At 36.3% G+C, this 18,887-nt stretch overlaps 1 protein-coding gene across 1 annotated transcript in view; it reads right to left on the reverse strand.

The window, feature by feature from the left end:
• The window catches only part of SHOC1 (shortage in chiasmata 1), a 76,205-nt gene that overhangs the window by 36,860 nt on the left and 20,458 nt on the right, over positions 1-18,887 (reverse strand). Inside the window, exons 5-14 of the mRNA XM_060101787.1 lie at positions 17,417-17,582; positions 17,102-17,213; positions 15,802-15,952; positions 14,739-14,840; positions 13,551-13,659; positions 11,483-11,577; positions 10,505-10,747; positions 9,056-9,469; positions 5,548-5,667; positions 4,393-4,569 (exon numbers count right to left, since the gene is read on the reverse strand). Coding sequence (XP_059957770.1) covers positions 4,393-4,569; positions 5,548-5,667; positions 9,056-9,469; positions 10,505-10,747; positions 11,483-11,577; positions 13,551-13,659; positions 14,739-14,840; positions 15,802-15,952; positions 17,102-17,213; positions 17,417-17,582 — 1,689 coding nt within the window. The remainder of the gene's footprint in view (positions 1-4,392; positions 4,570-5,547; positions 5,668-9,055; positions 9,470-10,504; positions 10,748-11,482; positions 11,578-13,550; positions 13,660-14,738; positions 14,841-15,801; positions 15,953-17,101; positions 17,214-17,416; positions 17,583-18,887) is intronic.

Here is an 18,887-nt window from a genome sequence, read left to right on the forward strand (position 1 = left end):
TTTTACTGCATGCAAAAGTGGGGCCAAGAAGACCGGATTCCAGGCCTAATATAACCAGAGAAGCTCTACTTCTCTGTTTTATATAGTGGGATGCCATGTAATATTTATTGAACAAAGAGTTCTGCTAAAAAGTATATGTATAGCTGATACACTTTGTTATAAAGCAGAAACTAACACACCATTGTAAAGCAATTATACTCCAATAAAGATGTTAAAAAAAGTATGAAAACTATTGATTTAAGCAATGAAGATCAAAGCAAATAATCAGTGGTCACTGGGAATCAAGGAGCAACAGAAAAACCAGTTATGGGTAGTATCTCCAGCCCCTGGAAGGACTTGTGTAAACAAGTCAATCATGACCAGGAAGGGAAGAGAAGAGAGCAGAGAAACCAAATTTGGTATCATTTTCCTCTGTCTTTAGGAGAACATTTCTTACAGTGCAGATCCGCAGCTGATGAATTCTTTCAGCTTTTGTATGTCTGAAAACGTCTCTATTTCCCCTTTGTTTTTGTAATGTATTTTTGCCTAGTACAGAATAGGTTGGTGGTTTTTTCTTTCAGGTATTTTAAAGATGTTATTCCACTGTCTTTTCACTTGCACTATTTCTTTATTTTTTTTTATTTTTTAATTTTTATTTTTTTAACATCTTTATTGGAGTATAATTGCTTTACAATGGTGTGTTAGTTTATGCCTTATAACAAAGTGAATCAGTTATACATATACATATGTTCCCATATCTCTTCCCTCTTGCGTCTCCCTCCCTCCCACCCTCCCTATCCCACCCCTCTAGGTGGTCACAAAGCACTGAGCTCATCTCCCTGTGCTATGCAGCTGCTTCCCACTAGCTATCTATTTTACGTTTGGTAGTGTATATATGTCCATGCCACTCTCTCACTTTGTCACAGCTTACCCTTCCCCCTCCCCATATCCTCAAGTCCATTCTCTAGTAGGTCTGTGTCTTTATTCCCGTCTTACCCCTAGGTTCTTCATGATATTTTTTTTCTTAGATTCCATATATATGTGTTAGCATATGGTATTTGTCTTTCTCTTTCTGACTCACTTCACTCTGTATGACAGACTCTAGGTCCATCCACCTCACTACAAATAACTCAGTTTTGTTTCTTTTTATGGCTGAGTAATATTCCATTAAAATTCCAACTTTATCCATTCATCTGTTGATGGACACTTAGATTGCTTCTATCTCCTGGCTATTGTACATAGAGCTGCAATGAACATTTTGGTACATGACTCTTTTTGAATTATGGTTTTCTCAGGGTATATGCTCAGTAGTGGGATTGCTGGGTCATATGGTAGTTCTATTTGTAGTTTTTTAAGGAACCTCCATACTGTTCTCCATAGTGGCTGTACCAATTCACATTCCCACCAGCAGTGCAAGAGTGTTCCCTTTTCTCCACACCCTCTCCAGCATTTATTGTTTCTAGATTTTTTGATGATGGCCATTCTGACCGGTGTGAGATGATATCTCATTGTAGTTTTGATTTGCATTTCTTCTAACACATGAAAGAATGCTCAACATCACTTGCACTATTTCTGACAAGAAATTTGACATCAACCTTGTCATTGTTTCTCTTTTGCAGCATATATTTTTTTCCTTCTGGCTGCTCCCACAATTTTCTCTTTATCACTGGTTTTGAGCAACTTGATTATCATATGCCTTGGTGTAGCTTTATTATGCTTCTTGTGCTTAGAGTTCATTGAGTTTCTTGGATCTGTGGGTTTGTAGTTTTCACTGAGTTTGGTAAGATTTCAGTCATTATCTCTTCAAATATTTTATCTGTTTACCCCCTTTTGAGAACTCTAATGCTAGTATATAAGGCTATTTGAAGTTGTCTCACAGCCCACTATGCTCTTTTCTTTCCTTCTTTTTTATTCTTTTATCCACCTGGGTTTTATTTTAGATAGTTTCTGTTGCTATGCTTACAAGTTAGCTAGCCTTTTCTTCTGCAATATTTAATCTGCCATTAACTCCATCCAGTGTATTTTTCATCTCATGCATTGTAGTTTATTCTCTAAAACTACGATTTGCATCTCTTTTATGTCTCTAGCTTATTGAAGGTATGGAATACAGTTATAAGTGTCAGTGTCCTCTCTGATAATACTAACATCTTTGTCAGCTCTGAGTTTGTTTTGATTGATTATTCTCCTTATGGGCTGTGTTTTCCTGTCTCTTGTTATGCTTGACAATCTTTGATCAGATGTCTAACATTGTGAATTTTACCTTGTTAGTGCTAAATATTTTTGTATTCATATAAATAGTCTTAAGCTTTGTTCTGGGATGCAGTTAAGTTCCTTGGAAATAGTTTGATAACTTTGAGTCTTGCTTTTATGATTTTTTTAGGCAGGTCCAGAGCAGTGCTAAATCTAGGGATAACTATTCCCCACTACGGAGACAAGACTTCTCTAAGTATGGTGATCAATACTCCATGAATTATGAGTTTTTCTAGTCTGGCTAGTGGGAACAGACATTATTTCCTGCCCCGTGTGAATTCAGAGTACTATTCCCTCTAATCCTTTCAGATGGTTTGTTTCCCAACCTCTGGTAGGTTAGTTCCTCACATATACATTTATTTTCTTTTGAGATGGCTGTTCTTTTTTTTTTCCATATTCTTTTCCATTATGGTTTATCACAGGATATTGAATATAGTTTCCTGTGCTATACATTAGGGCCTTGTTGTTTACCCATTCTCTATATTATAGTTTGCATCTGCTAATCCCAAATTCCTAATCCATCCTTCCCCCACCCCACCCCCTTGGCAGGCACAAGTCTGTTCTCTATGTCTGTGAGTCTGTTTCTGTTTCATAGATAAGTTCATTTGTGTTATATTTTAGATTCCACATATAAGTGATATCATATGGTGTTTGTCTTTCTCTGTCTGACTTACTTTACTTAGTATGATAATCTCTAGGTCCATCCATGTTGCTGCAAATGGCGTTATTTCATTCTCTTTTATGGCTGAGTAGTATTCGATTGTATATATGTACCACATCTTCTTTATCCATTCATCTGTCAGTGGACATTTAGGTTGTTTCTATGTTTTGGCTATTGTCCTCACATATACTCTTTGATCAGTACTCTGCTGAATACTTCAGGAAGACTCTCTGCAAATTTCTAGGACTCTCCTTGTGAAGCTCTCTGCTCTCTAACCTTCTATCCTTTTTTAAAAATTTATTTATTTTAGGCTGCATTGGGTCTTCATTTCTGTGCATGGGCTTTCTCTAGTTGTGGCGAGCAGGGGCTACTCTTCACTGCGGTGTGCAGGCTTCTCATCGCAGTGGCTTCCCTTGTTGCAGAGCACGGGCTCTAGGTGCACAGGCTTCATTAGTTGTAGCTAATGTAGCTCAGTAGTTGTGGCTTGCAGGCTCTAGAGCTCAGTCTCAGTAGTTGTGGCACACGGGTTTAGTTGTTCCGCGGCATGTGGGATCTTCCCAGACCAGGGCTCAAACCCATGTCCCCTGCATTGGCAGGCACATTCTTAACCACTGTGCCACCAGGGAAGCCCCTAACCTTCTATCCTTTGAACTTTAGCTGCCTTGGTCTCCCTGGACTCTTAGCTCTGCTTCTTCAACTCAGATTGTCCACTGAGCTCTGCCTCTGGTACCTCTCTCTGTGCCATGGCCTGGCATTTCTTTCAAGGCAGTAAGCTAGGGCAATGGTAGGGCTCACCTCACTTGTTTCCCATCTCTCAGGAATCATTGTGCTTCGTTGCCTGAAGTCTAGGATCTTAAAAACTGGTTTCATCTATTTTGTCTTTGTCTTTTTGTTTGTTTGTTGTTGTTATTTCTGGAAGGAGGGTAAATTCAATCCCTGTTACTCCATTTTGACCAGAAGCAAAAGTCCAGGATTGACTTTAATCAATTTACTTTTTGACCTCCCCCCACCTTTTTGGGAGGGACCTAAGTGGTTCAGATACTAACAATAATAGGGTTAATTTGGTTTCTCCAATAGGAATCTGTCAAGTAATATATATGTCAACAAGGAGCTTTACTGAGGAGCAATGCCAGATGATACAGGTTTCCCCCACTATCTGAAAATAGAGAGTTCCTATGAAACCTTTTGTAAGCTGAAATGGAGTAAAGAAGCAAATACCTTTTTTCATAAAAACGAAAATCCTCTTAGATTTCTTTCAGTTAGTGAAAACAGATATTAATGTAGGTCTTCATAAAATCAAAGTGACATAAAGCAAACATGAAAAGCAGACAACACTTGTATTTCTTACCTTTTTATCCTTGCTTAGCTGATATTCCAGCATTGGTCTATGGGTGCCATATGCTGAATTACAGTTATGCCTCCATCTATGACTAATTTCTGCATTTTCTAATAATCCATAAATTTATATCCTTTAAAATAATGTGACTTTTATTTGTACTCACCTTGGTGAATAGCATCACTTATCACTTTTTCTTGTTCTTTTAAGAGGAACCTTGTTTGGTCAAAAACGACAGTGTCAAATTTCCAGTTAGCAGCAGGAAGAGTACAGAGGCATACAAGTTTTTTTAAGATAGGAGAAGCTGCTGCTTCTAGGAGACAGTATGCTTGGCACTGGCTATCTGCAAAAATAAAAGCATTAAAGGCAGTGTTTTTATAAGGATGGTATGTTCTTTTTGACAAATCAATCATACATGTTACTTCATGGAAACCTGAACTCTATCCAAATTCTTTTCTGAGTTAAAAATCATTAGATTCTATAGAGGCTTATTTTAGGATATTTATTCTAAATAAACTAGTAAAAACAAAACAAAAAAACCCTCTGTAGAATTAATATAATTTTATGGTTATTTTGTTTATTTGAAAGGATTTATTCAGTGACTAATTTGGCAGGGAAAGTATGCGGAAGAGAATCACATAATTTTTTAATTTTCCCTCCACTATTAGCTTACAAGCTTAAGATGAACACATTTATAACAATGACAAATTGTTTTTAGTTTTCACTAGAATATCAATATTTAAAGATCTGCATTGTCATCTAAAGGTCATAAATGAAATTTAGCCAAAAGAATGAAGTGATATTCAAGAACTAGTGTCATATTTCCTTATCGATTTTAATAGTGAGCATGATGTTCTTAAGCAGGCTGTTCTTTAGGGGTCAATGTAAAGAATATTTTTCTTTACAGCAGAACAAATAATTTTAATTGGTATAGGAATCAATAATAACTTATTTACAACACCTTGATGGAGGGTAAGAGAACAGAGAGAGCAACCATCAACAGTTCATTTTTCCAGACTGGGAAGAAAAGTCTGAGTGAGGAGTTGCAGTTTGCTGTTCTCTGATGCATGTAGGGAAGCAGCAGTTTAAATGAAGGAAGAAATAACACTTAGTGGACTGGAATAGGGCGATGGGGAGGGAGGGGCAGAGGCAGTGAATAAGGCACTCCAGGTTTGGAAATAACCTGAAAGTAGGACTGGAATGAAGAAATATCTGAAACAAGTGAAGAAAATTACATGGAAAATAAGGTGTGTCCTAGATACCCAGGAAAGGGCTTTCAAATTTACTTAATTTGAATGTATTTAAAAAGCATAATGCATACCTGATGCTTGAATTTCAATGACAGTATCTGCTCTCCTTTCCTGATTTGCTTTCTCTAGTGTTTTATTAGTACAAACAATAGGATTTTCTTCTTGAAGAGTTAAAGAACATTCTTCTTTGTCTTGAAGTTCTAATAAAAATATTAATTTGCATTGTTCAGGGAAACTTAATGTTGATTAAAATGCTCTCTTGTAATATGATCATAATTGTTAAAATTCTTTGAAATGCATCAGTATTAAATTGAGCAACTATTCAGGTCAATGGACTTATTGTGCTGGGTAGGAAGCTGAATGGTAATAAAGGAAGGAACTTTGGCATCAGATCAGTGTTTCAATCCCAGTTCTGACACTAGCCTCAGTTTCCTCATATGCAAAATATTGATTAATATACCTACTTGGAATATTGTTATAAGGTGTTATAGACACCAAGGATGATTCCTGACACCTAAAAGGCACATACTGTTCTACTTCATTTCTCTGTGACTGTCCACAGACCCTTCCTCTGTTACTAATTCTCTCCTATGCCCCAAACCCTACCTGTCTCCATCCTTTCTTAACAAGGTCATTTCTTACTACTTACCCTTTAGCTCTCAGGCATTTTCTACAGGAAGCCTTATAAAACTGCCCACTCTACTTCCAGGCCAGCAAAGTGCCTCTCCTTTTTGTTTCCTCAGCACTCAGCATAGTCTCCTGGCACTGACAATGTTGTATGGAAATTATCTGCATGTCTGGTCCACTCTATTACACTGTAAGCTTCTCAAGGTCAGCAACGTTATCATGTTAATCTCTGATATGTGATTTAGTGCCTGGCACACAATGTTCAATAACTGTAGTTTTCTTCCTTCGTTTGTAAGTATTGTAGAGGATTAAAAAAATATATATATATAATTTATTTATGATTAGAGTTATATTAACTAGATTGCAATGTTATCCATTAATAATATGATTACAAGATAATTTTAGAAAAACATTGCCATCTTGAAACATTTGAATATATGAGCTTTAAATACACAGTGAAAAAAAAACAGAGTAAAATATCTTAAACTAGCTTTTTATTATTTTCAAGTATACTTTTTATTAACTATAAGTAATTTAAATAGCTATGATTAAATACTACAAATTATTGGAGTTTTTGAGGGGACCTAATAAGTTGTAGCATTCTTTCTCACCCCTGTATCAACAAGAAGTAAAATATATATCAAAATATTACCTCTGTTACTAATGAAAACTAAATTGGAGAAAGGAGCTTAGTTTGAGAGTCAAAAGAGCTTGTTAATTAAACAACAGAATTAGAGTTCCCTACCCTGCCCCAGACTATACTGGACTGGGCCAGGATTCTGCACTATTGGGGAACTGCTTGGGAAAGATTCATAACATAGAGAAGCAGAGGAGAATGCCTGTTACTTGTGAGGCAGCTCATTCCTGCAAGCTTATGCCCAATTTATTCTTTTTCAAATTTACAATACAGATAATTAATTCCAGTTTCTCTGGGGGAAACACATTAAAGGGCAAAGAGGCCAGGAACATATGATTGAGGAAACATCAGGAGTACAGAGCTTTCCCACCTAACATCAGTATTCCTTTAATTGTTTAATTAATGGCTAACTTTTAAAATAAGAAAATATTATTTTTATCTTTTTCTCCTTTCTTGTTGCTTTCTCTCATTTTCTGTTGCCAATATACCTTGTTACAAGACATCATCACAAGTATGACAACCAGAAAAGGATGTCAGTGCTAATTTTGGATTGGTTTCCTTTTTTTTTGTTGTTTTTTTGGCCTCAAATATGAATAGAATCTGAAAACATTCACAAACCTGAAAACAACAAATCTTTTAAAAATTCCTATTTATGCATCACATTCATAAGATAAATCTTTATATTTTGCTCATTCTTTCATGTAGAAATTATGCTCTGAATTATGGTGCAAATTGGTTAGAAAGATCTGTTACATATAGAATTGTCACCTAACAAGGTAAGTTATAATGTGGTCAAACAATTACATAAAAAGAAACTTTATGACTAATATATATAAACATAAAGGGTCACAAAATTCTGAGATCTTTAAATACTTTTCTGAATTTTTGTTGAATTTTTCATTGTGAAAATGCACTGATGGACAAAGTAATATAACTTTATATAGAACTATAAAAGGCTGTCATATCATGCTGCACACAAAGAACAAGCAATCTTTTCTGCTTTTCTATGTCATGACTTTTTCCCAAGCAGCTCCCCAACCATGGGGAATCCTGGCCCAGTCCAGCATAGTCTGGGTCTGGGTAGGTACTCTGCCCAATTCTGGTGTTTAGTTAGCAAGCTCATCGGACTCTCAAACTAATTTTTTTTTTTTTTTTTTTTTTTCGGTATGCGGGCCTCTCACTGTTGTGGCCTCCCCCGTTGCGGAGCACAGGCTCCGGACGCGCAGGCTCCGGACGCGCAGGCTCAGCGGCCATGGCTCACTGGGCCCAGCCGCTCCGCGGCATATGGGATCCTCCCAGACCGGGGCACGAACCCGTATCCCCTGCATCGGCAGGCGGACTCTCAACCACTTGCGCCACCAGGGAGGCCCTCAAACTAATTTTTGGTATATATTTTACTTCTTGTCTTGTTTTACAGTTTATTCAGGGGCAAGACCTTGTGTACATTAACAGTATCAATACATAGGACAGTAAGACCTAAGTATACTCTAACTCTCACAAATATATATATATATTTTTTGTGTGTGTGTGGTATGCGGGCCTCTCACTGTTGTGGCTTCTCCCGTTGCGGAGCACAGGCTCCGGACACACAGGCTCAGCAGCCATGGCTCACGGGCCCAGCCGCTCCGTGGCATGTGGGATCTTCCCGGACCAGGGCACGAACTTGTGTCCCCTGCATCGGCAGGCGGACTCTCAACCACTGCGCCACCAGGGAAGCCCCACAGATAAATATTTTTGAACTTATTTCATTTGGGTAATCTGTGTCAAACACATTCTAGAATACTAGAATTTTTTTTTTACCAGAAGTGAAATGATATGATGCATTATACTACTTTGATATGTTTATAAGCGATGAATGTAAAACAGTTACAACTCAAACAGAAACTCTTTGATAAAGTTAAAAAGAGTAATAGGCAATCAAACAGGCAAAAGGTTCTTAAGTACACATTAAAATACAAGTTAAAATATGGAGGTATAACTGTGAGCTGAAAGAGAAAAAAGAATGGCAGAATGATCAGCAAAAGTTAGAAATGTTATGAATCTGTATGACCAAGTTGTAGAAAGTGAGTTTTTACAAATAGCGGCTTTTCTTAAAAATTCAAATGCACTTTTAAATTTTTTGGAAAATACATATCTACATCTATATCTGTATATCCCATATCTATCTCCGTATATAATGTGTCATGAATCAATGACTTTGACTTTGAAGAATAATGTGTTTTATCTGAAGAGCTTTATTTCTTTACCTTCTATAATAAATTATACATTTAGTCCTTGAAGCTATCATACCTACACCAAAATATTAAATTACTCACCATCTTTTCCATCATTGTCTGTGACTTCAGTCTTTGAGGTACAAGTCTTATACTTATTTCGCAGCATAATAAAGTCATTCAAAAGGTCCAAATTATTCTCCTGTTTTTTATCATGTTTAAAAGATGCTTCTTCAATTTTGGAAGAGGAAGATGATTCAGTAGATGGTACTGTGCTGTCAAGTTCCAAGTAATCTTTATTCTCTTTAGTTCGGATTATTCTACGACCTAGTTCTAGGTCATTCTTTGGTTTTTCTTCTTTTCGTGGTCTTTCAACAGCGACATATTCATCAGAAAAATACGAGTCTGTTACTTCTTTTGCCAGAGGTGGAGTCTTTTGTGAAGGTGATAAATGATCATTTGTAGATATCTCAATAAGTTTAATAGGTGAGGAACATCTTTTATGTTCTAGCCATGCTGAAAACAGAAAATGAAAATATCCAATGACTTTCATGCCTAAATGAATGTTCTACTAGGGTATTAAGATAACCTTTAGTTCTGGGTTCTTATTAATATAATTTGATCCTTTTGAGTACTTTGTTTACTGCTTTTAAAATCAATTTTTGGTCTGAATAAAGTAATTTTTTAAAGGATAAAAATTCAGCACCTCTTTTTCCTACTACTGGAGCTCAGGTTACTGAGCAAAGAAAGAATTCCAGACTATTGTCAATAGTCTAACAACAAGTCATAGCCTTCGAGCTATCATACCTACAGTTATTCTAAGGGTCAAAAACTTACATACAGGGCTTCCCTGGTGGCGCAGTGGTTGAGAGTCCGCCTGCCGATGCAGGGGACATGGGTTCGTGTCCCTGTCCGGGAAGATCCCACATGCCGTGGAGCGGCTGGGCCCGTGAGCCATGGCCACTGAGCCTGCATGTCCGGAGCCTGTGCTCCGCAACGGGAGAGGCCACAACAGTGAGAGGCCCACGTACCGCAAAAAAAAAAAAAAAAAAAAAAAAAAAAAGACATTTTTGTCTTCTTAAATTATACTAGTAAAAAACCCTTAATGAGTAAACTTTTTGGTAACAAAGGAAGATTTTCTATTGTTGAAGAGAGATTACTAGATATGATTGAACACTTAAAGCTCAGCTGTCAGGTTGAAAAATAACAGTGCTGGTTTGTATCTAGGCTGATGTAAACAGAAAATGGGCTAGAAATTAATCATTTATAAAAGAAAACAAAGACACTAATTGAAAATGGCTAGACATTTAAAGCTGAGACTATAGAATTTTAGGACAGAAAGAGATTTAATGATTAGCTAGTCAAACTTCCTCATTTTTTCAAGCAAGAAAATGAGGCTTAGCGAAGGTCAGTTATATATTCTGGCGGAGCCAGAGCTATATTGAATGTTGGAATTTAGTTTTATTTTCCCAATAACCTAGTGGAAAGCCAGTATCTAACATCTCATTCTGAAAATGTTTACACAAGTGATATTTACTATTACATACTTACATTCTAATTGAAGCACATTAGTAGGCAAAAATATCTCCAGTTTACTAGCATCAGAAGAGAGATTATTATGATACAGATATGTACTTAGATGTTCCAAAGTTTCTGTCATTATCAGATTTAGTCCTGCTTGTTTCCACCACTCTGCATTTTCAGGATTAACCACAAGGCTTCCTTCTTCAATAGAAAATATCTTTTTAAAATCTACAACTGGATATAGACTGTTGGGCTCTTCAGTTCTTGGCACTTAAAAAACCACAACAAACCAAAAAACAAATAGTGAGAAACAGTCCACAGGGCAAAAAAGATAAAAAAACACAATAAACAGAACCACACTGGAAATTTCTTACAAAATAGATTTTTACAAATTAGAAAAAAAGTAAAATAAAGTTAGTCTAGTATTTCATCTTCAAGATGCCAATATTTGTAAAAGTCCAAAATATTATAGCAATAGAAGTCACCTAAAGGTTTATTTCAACTTACAGAAATATCATGAAGTTAAAACTATTCTACTATTTAGTAGGAGATGGAACTATTATTTTGTTTGACCATTTTAGTAATTACTAAATTAATACATTCGACAATATTTTGAAGAGTTAATGTAAGATTTATTAAATCAGAAATTCCAATTCATTATAATGAGCTTAAACAAGATGATATATTTTATCAGGTTTTTATGATGACTATCATTTTAAATATTTTGACACAGAACTTTCCGCTTCATTACTTTTTAGCCTAAGTAGGGACACAGAATATTGTATGGAGGAACTGAAGTAGCACAACTACTTAATATTATTAACTGCATTACAAGCCTCAACCCAAAATTAGGATTATAAATTTTGAAATCCTAATTTTGGAATGGTGCTTTTTATAATGACAGTATTTTCAATAATAATAATAATAATACTGACAATACATTTCTACTGATTGTACCTTTTATCTATACTTTCTATTTAGCATTCAAAATCAATTAACCTTTACCTCTAAACAAAAATGGATTCAAACAGCTTCTGCAGCTTTCTGATTGCCACACCATACAGTATTTGTTAGCTGATTCTTCAGCAGTAAGCAAACTACTGAAAAAGCAGAGTTAAAGTTTAATATATTAATTATATTGTCTTTTTGCATAATAAAGTTTCAAGAAAAGTATTTTTCTAAGTATTTTCTACACTCAAAAGCACGTCAGGGCTTCCCTGGTGGCGCAGTGGTTGAGAGTCCGCCTGCTGATGCAAGGAACATGGGAAGACCCCAAAACAACCCTATGAGGTATGTACAAATTATTATCCCAGTATTACAGATAAGGAAACTGAGGCACAGGGCAATTAAGATCACAAAGCTAGTAAATGACACAGCCAGGCAATCTGGCTCTAGTTCAGGGCTCTTAACTACTTATTATGGGCTGAATTTGTCCTCCCCAAAATTCATATGTTGAAGCCCTAACTCCCTGTACCTTAGAATGACTGTATTTGGAGCTAGGGCCTTTAAAGAGGTAATTAAGTTAAAATGGGGTGATTAGGGTAGGCTCTAATCCAAATAACTGGTATCCTTTTAAGAAGAGGGGATTAGGACATAGACGTGCATGGAGGAAAGACCACATGAAGACAAAGGGAGGGGCTTCCCTGGTGGCACAGTGGTTGAGAATCTGCCTGCCAATACAGGGGACACGGGTTCGAGCACTGGTCCGGGCAGATCCCACATGCCACGGAGCAACTAAGCCCGTGTGCCACAACTAGTGAAGCCTGTGCGCCTACAACCCATGCTCCACAACGAGAGAAGCCGCGATAGTGAGAGGCCCGCGCACCTCAATGAAGAGTGGCCCCTGGGCTTCCCTGGTGGCGCAGTGGTTGCGAGTCCGTCTGCCGATGCAGGGGATGCGGGTTCGTGCCCCGGTCCGGGAAGATCCCACATGCCGCGCCGCGGCTGGGCCCATGAGCCATGGCCGCTGAGCCTGCGCGTCTGGAGCCTGTGCTCCGCAGCGGGAGAGGCCACAACGGGGAGAGGCCACAACGGTGAGAGGCCCGCGTACCGCAAAAAAAAAAAGAAAAAAAAAAAAAGAGTGGCCCCTGCTTGCCGCAACTAGAGAAAGCCCTCGCACAGAAACGAAGACCCAACACAGCCATAAATAAATAAATAAATAAATAAATAAATAAATAAATAAGCAAGTTTAAAAAAAAAAGACAAAGGGAGAAGACAGCTATCTACAAGCCAAGGAGAGAGGCCTCAGAAAGAATCCAATCCTGCTGATATCTTGATCTTGGACTTCCAGCGTCTAGACTGTGAAGAAATAAATTTCTGTTGTTTAAGCCAGCCAGTCTATGGTATTTGTTATGGCAGCCCTAACAAACCAATATACTGCTACACTGTATTTCATGGTAGTGAGTGACAATAGAGGCAGTGTCACTGGTAAGCATCCACTGGCAATGTTCTAAGCAGATTGTTTAAATTTTAAATTTAAAATTAAAATTTTCAAGTTGTTTATATTTAATGGTAATATATTCACATTCAAAATACTAAAAGTATAAAAGAGCCTAGCTTGATCACTTACTAGCTCCTATATTGTCAGGTTACCCAGTTCCCTTCTGGGCTCAACCAACAGTACCTGATTTTTGTGTGCCCTTCTAGAGATATTCTATGCATATAAAAACAACTATGTACATATATATTCATATATTCCCTTCAGTTGCTTACTATGAACACCAATTTAACCTCTTACATTTTTTTCACAGAGCTCTCTGGGAAATTGACTTTATATGGGGAAATTTAATTAAAGATTGCTTCTTCTTCTTCTTCTTTTTTTTTTTTTTTTGTGGTACGCGGGCCTCTCACTGTTGTGGCTTCTCCCGTTGAGGAGCACAGGCTCTGGACGTGCAGGCTCAGCAGCCATGGCTCACGGGCCTAGCCGCTCCGCGGCATGTGGGATCTTCCCAGACCGGGGCACGAACCCGTGTCCACTGCATCGGCAGGCGGACTCTCAACCACTGCGCCACCAAAGCCCCAAGACTGCTTCTTCTGAATTGCAATTTGAGTTCTAGATTTAATCTTTACTTACATTTTACAAGCAGAAGAAGATGGAAATTTCTGAAGTTCTGCACATAATGAATTCACTGAAGAATGTTGGTTTGTTAGGTGTAGATGAGTTAATGGCATTTCTAACTCTACTAGAATATATAAAAATTTTAAAAATCATGTTACATAAACATTGAATAAAATTATGTATAATTCATAACTTTTTGTAAGCAACTATTATGTTTGATCATTGTGTTACAACAGAAATTTTCAATCAAAAGAAATTTGGGTTATTTGAAACACAAAATAACAGTTTCAAATTTCCATCCATATAAAGGATTACACATATACCACATGGTGTCTCAACTATGACACTAGTGATTTTTAAAAAATACATTGGCAACTAAGCTTTATTGTTTACTATATAAGATAAATTCTAAGACTTTATGTGTAATAATGTTTTCAATTCTGACAACTTATGTTTTCAGTACTTAAGAGGTAGTACTATTTTTACCTCCATACTAAATACTGGTGATGTTAAACAAATAGTATTAATAGACAGTAATTTTTCACCTTAAAAAGTATGGAGTCTAGGTGGCCTAGTACAGAGTTATATCTTTTATAAGGTGGGCTTGAAAAACTAATCCTCATTTATCATAAGTTGTCAGTGTGTTTCTGTCACTTTCATAAATAAAGCAGTATACTTCCAAATAGATGATTAATATGATCAGATATAAATGTAACTAAATAACAGCATCATCAACATAGTTAGGGAGCAATACAATCTGGCATTACACTGGAACAAGAGATGATTCTGAGATTCCAAATTTGGTAGGATAGTGATAGTAACAATAATGATGGGATTGCTTTGGGGATTAAAAAGTTAAATTTACGAAAGTATAACAAGGGTCAGCAAGACTGCTAATACTGAGGTAAAATATAAAGTTCTTTTTAACTGAGCTATAAAATTACAAGATTTCTATTTTTAATATTAATGCTATTTCCTCCATTCCTCTTCCTCAATCTTTGTAACTCTCCTCTTTTGATGCTAGAAGGATGTTAATGATAGTAACAAATGTAAAGGGATAGATAAAAGAACAACTTGGCTTGCAATAATCAAATTTTAAACATGAAAACTGTCTCATAGTAGACTTTATATGGAATGTATTGTACTTTTACATCATATATAGGTATCCCCTGATAAGCTCCATGATTTATTCAAAATTTCTACCTGGTTCCTTGTACTCTGGTTCACACTGACTTTGAATGGCCAGAGTTTCTGTGGAGCTGCATTTTATATCCTCAATGTCAATTCCATGCTTGATAGTAAGATCTGGGAAAAAAAAAAAGGAAAAAGCCTACTACCAGCAAAAGTACTATGATATTAGTTTTTCTGTAATCTTGTTCATTCTTCAGTGGCAATGATTCTGAGTACACCATTTAGTACACCATCAGGGCCAAGTGAAGGCTGGGAGTGTAGCACCACAGTCATTCAGTACATTCACCTGTCCTTTTCCATTACCATGCATAGATTTGTGTCCTTCTAACAAGCCCATGGGCCACCTGCAGTTTTGAGCTCTGCTAGATTTTCAAGTTCTGGTATAAGTTTGATCTATTTACTTCGGTTGGCTTTTCATTACCTTGCTTGACTTGTAGGCTCATCAGTAATCCCCTTGATTTAGTCTTGTCTGCAAGAATTCCTTGTCTGCAACAAGTCTGTTGATGGCAAGCATCCCTATTCTCAACGGATATCACAAATCCCCCTTCACTCCTCCCTAATATTATTTATCTTCGATTATTTCAACTGGAATGTATGAGAGAACAGGTAAATATTTGGGCTCAAATTATATTAAAAGACTTCAACAATATTTACTAGTCTAACTGGGAAGAAACCATCTAAATTTTAGGTTATGACTCTACCAGTCATCTGATTCCATGAATCATAACCTTACTCTGAGCTTCTAAAGTCAGCATAGAAGTTGTTAGTGCTTTGTCACTATGTGTAAGAAAATAACTCAAAAAAATTAATACAGTCATATGTGTTTTAGCTCTATTTTTATAATTATCTTGAAATGATTAAATTAATTTCAGAGACATTTTAAGCTTGCAAGTGTATAAAGAGGAGACAATGAGAAAAGTGTCTTATCAATAATAATTTTGAGATTTCGTTGTGTAAACTTACAGGACACTTTAAAAATCTGAAGGTTCAGAAAAAAGTTTAATGAACAAGAATTTTTATAACAAGTATTATTAAGTAGTTCTAACAAGTAATAGATTTTAAATTTAACTCTCACCTCTTTTGAAAAGCTTTTCATTTTCATCTACATAATTTATTATTTCTGGCATTAAATTTAATGACTCCTTCAGTTCTGAGAGTGATGGAATATCAACTTCTTGTTCGAGGCTTGTAGATATTAAGAATTCACACTCAGGCAAAATTGATGCCTGAAATAACATATAGGTAAAACTAGTTTTTAGTGAGGTTTTCCAAATAAATATTTCTGAGTTCATAAATAGATACATTTGCTTAATTGGTGTACCAAACTTTAAACTAAACCCACACTCAAAAACTTTAATGCTCAGTATACATTTTATTTAAAAAGTAAGTGTAGGGGCTTCCCTGGTGGCGCAGTGGTTGAGAGCCCGCCTGCCGATGCAGGGGACATGGGTTCGTGCCCCGGTCCGGGAAGATCCCACATGCCGCGGAGCGGCTGGGCCCCTGAGCCATGGCCGTTGAGCCTGCGCGTCCAGAGCCTGTGCTCCGCAACGGGAGAGGCCACAACAGCGCGAGGCCCACATACCGCAAAAAAAAAAAAAAAAAAAAGTAAGTGTAGCAGCCAAAAAATTATACTACAAGCAATGTTCTCTCTGAGTAATATCCTTCATGGCCACTGATTACATTAGTGACATACAATATCCCTAGATGCAGAAGTATCTTCTTTTATGTTAATAACAAATTTTCAAAATTCTAAATTAGAAACAATCATTGCAGCAAATGAGAGCTGGTGAATGGAGAAGTAAAAAGAGCAGATGCAATGGAATGGATCTTTACTGCATTCCACAGAATTTATTTCTCTTTCATTCCTACAGAACTGGATTCTTCAACAAGTGAGACTGTATGTGCATAACTCTCAGAATTAACAGGGGAGGAAGAGGGAGACTGGAGAAAAGGGGCTAATAGGTGAATTAATATTTTTACCATGTGTGTTAAAGTTTTTAGTAAAAAAAAAAAACCTTTAAACGCCTTAAGACCAATATATATATGACCACTTAATGTCCTATACCAGGTATATTGATGAAAATTATTTAAAAATTCCCTGTACCTGGGCTGTACACCAGACCAATTAAATCAGAATATATCTGAGTAGGATCCAGGCTTCAGAATTTTATTAAAATTTATCAAGTACTTCCAATGTGTAGCCAAGGTTTAGACCGCTGTCTCTGAAGTAAATTTGACTCCTTAATTGATACACGTTCAACCTGTTATTAAGTCTTTTTAACTTGACAATAGTAGATGGCCAATGTATATTACTATATCTTGTAAAAGTGTGATTTACTAACTTTTATTTAAAAATTACTGAAAGCAAATATTACAGCTTCATTTAAACCTACTGTATCTTCTAGCGTCTCCTGACAAAAGTTCTCTTTATCCATGTAAAAATCCTCCACAAAACCTTTCATATCTCCTTGAAAAGAGGAACACTCCCTTAACAAAAAATAAAACATTAAATTAGTGTTTATTAAAAGCAAGGTACATACCAAATGCAGTTAATCAAAATACATAGTGATTAAAATTAGAGTTGAGGTAAACAATGATAAAATACTATGATTGATAACATCTAGACTTGTGAGCATACAAAGAATATTTTCTTCTCTTAAAAATATTCACAACACTGGGCAATTAAGTACCTGAAAAAATCAGCTTCTGTGAAGATCTGTCCTTTGAAATCTAACAGGGGATCCTTTACCAAAAATAGTTTTAGCCGACTCAACAAAGTATGCGAAGTTGGTAGCTGATTTCTATAGGTCATCAAATAATTTACAAAAATTATTTCTTCATCATCAATAGACAAATCTGAAAATAAATAAGAAATATAAAGGAAGAAGAATCTAAAAGTTATACAAAAGGATCTAGATAGTTACTGTAGTCAGCCATTGATACAGTCGGGGTTTTCAAACGCATTTTAAAAATTGATTGATTGATTGATTGATTGATTTAAAGTATAGATGATGTACAATATTATATAAGTTACAGGTGTACAATATAGTGATTCATAATTTTTAAAGGTTATCCTCTATTTATAGTTATTATAAAGTATTGGCTATATTCCCTGTGTTGTACAATATATTGTTATAGCTTATTTTATACATAATAGTCAAACACATTTTAAATTCTTTAGTTCTTCATTGTACTGTGCAAATAAATCATGTAGCATAGTACTGGTACGTAGGCAGAAGCTCAATAAAATTTAACATTGTTTAGTACACTGAGTAGTAACCAAATGTCCTGAAAGAGTTGTAAAGGCTCATATTTTTTTCCAACAAAATTAATGTAATCAATGGAGGAAAATATCTTGTGGTCTTATGCCTCAAAATAGCCAGGGTTAGCCTCAGCAAGACTGTAAAGAAATAAAAGCATTTGACTTTTGCTGACGCTAGTGTTTTCTTCTCTGTAAGATTTTATCTCTTAAGGTCTCCAATTCATCCCCAGAGACTGACATGTAGGGAATGGAGATGGTCTAAAAAGCCTATAAATGAGACCAACTCTGATTCTAGCACGCTAAGGTTGTTCAAACATGTTTGTTACAAAATTAATTACAATGGAAGCTGTGTAGTGAAGTATCTACTAGAGAAGTGTGACACAGCTTACATATTAGGAAACATGACTGCTAACAGTTAATTGTTGGAATAGGTTTCTCCTCTCTATCCCCACCCTATCGTGTTTGGGTCACTTTAGAATCTTAGCTAACACTATCAGTGCTTTAGCAGTTTCTAGGCCCAGGAGGGAACATAAAACCTACTCCCATTCCTCAATAATCTCTGAGTGGAAAAAGAAAGAGGAAAATATAAGCTCAGATGAGGAATTACTCAGAAAACCAAGCTCCCCAAAGCAAAAGCCACCTTGAAGGGGAAGCAATGGTCTCTTGTTTTGGGCAGTGGCCTTTCAGTTAAGTAATTTTAGAATTGTATGAGAGGATAGCATGAAGTGATGTCTCCCATGACCAGCTACATCACTGGTATACATGTGCTTAATAAATATGTGGTGTAGAGTAGAGAGGCAGGGACCATCTCTTTGCCTAGTGCTAACTTAAAATACCAAAAGAGAACTTGTTGTGTAAACTAGCCTCCTAAGAGATTATTTATCTGTTTATTGGAACCT

This window comes from Mesoplodon densirostris, chromosome 6 (assembly GCF_025265405.1).
Source record: "Mesoplodon densirostris isolate mMesDen1 chromosome 6, mMesDen1 primary haplotype, whole genome shotgun sequence".
In the NCBI taxonomy this organism is placed as follows: domain Eukaryota; kingdom Metazoa; phylum Chordata; class Mammalia; order Artiodactyla; family Ziphiidae; genus Mesoplodon; species Mesoplodon densirostris.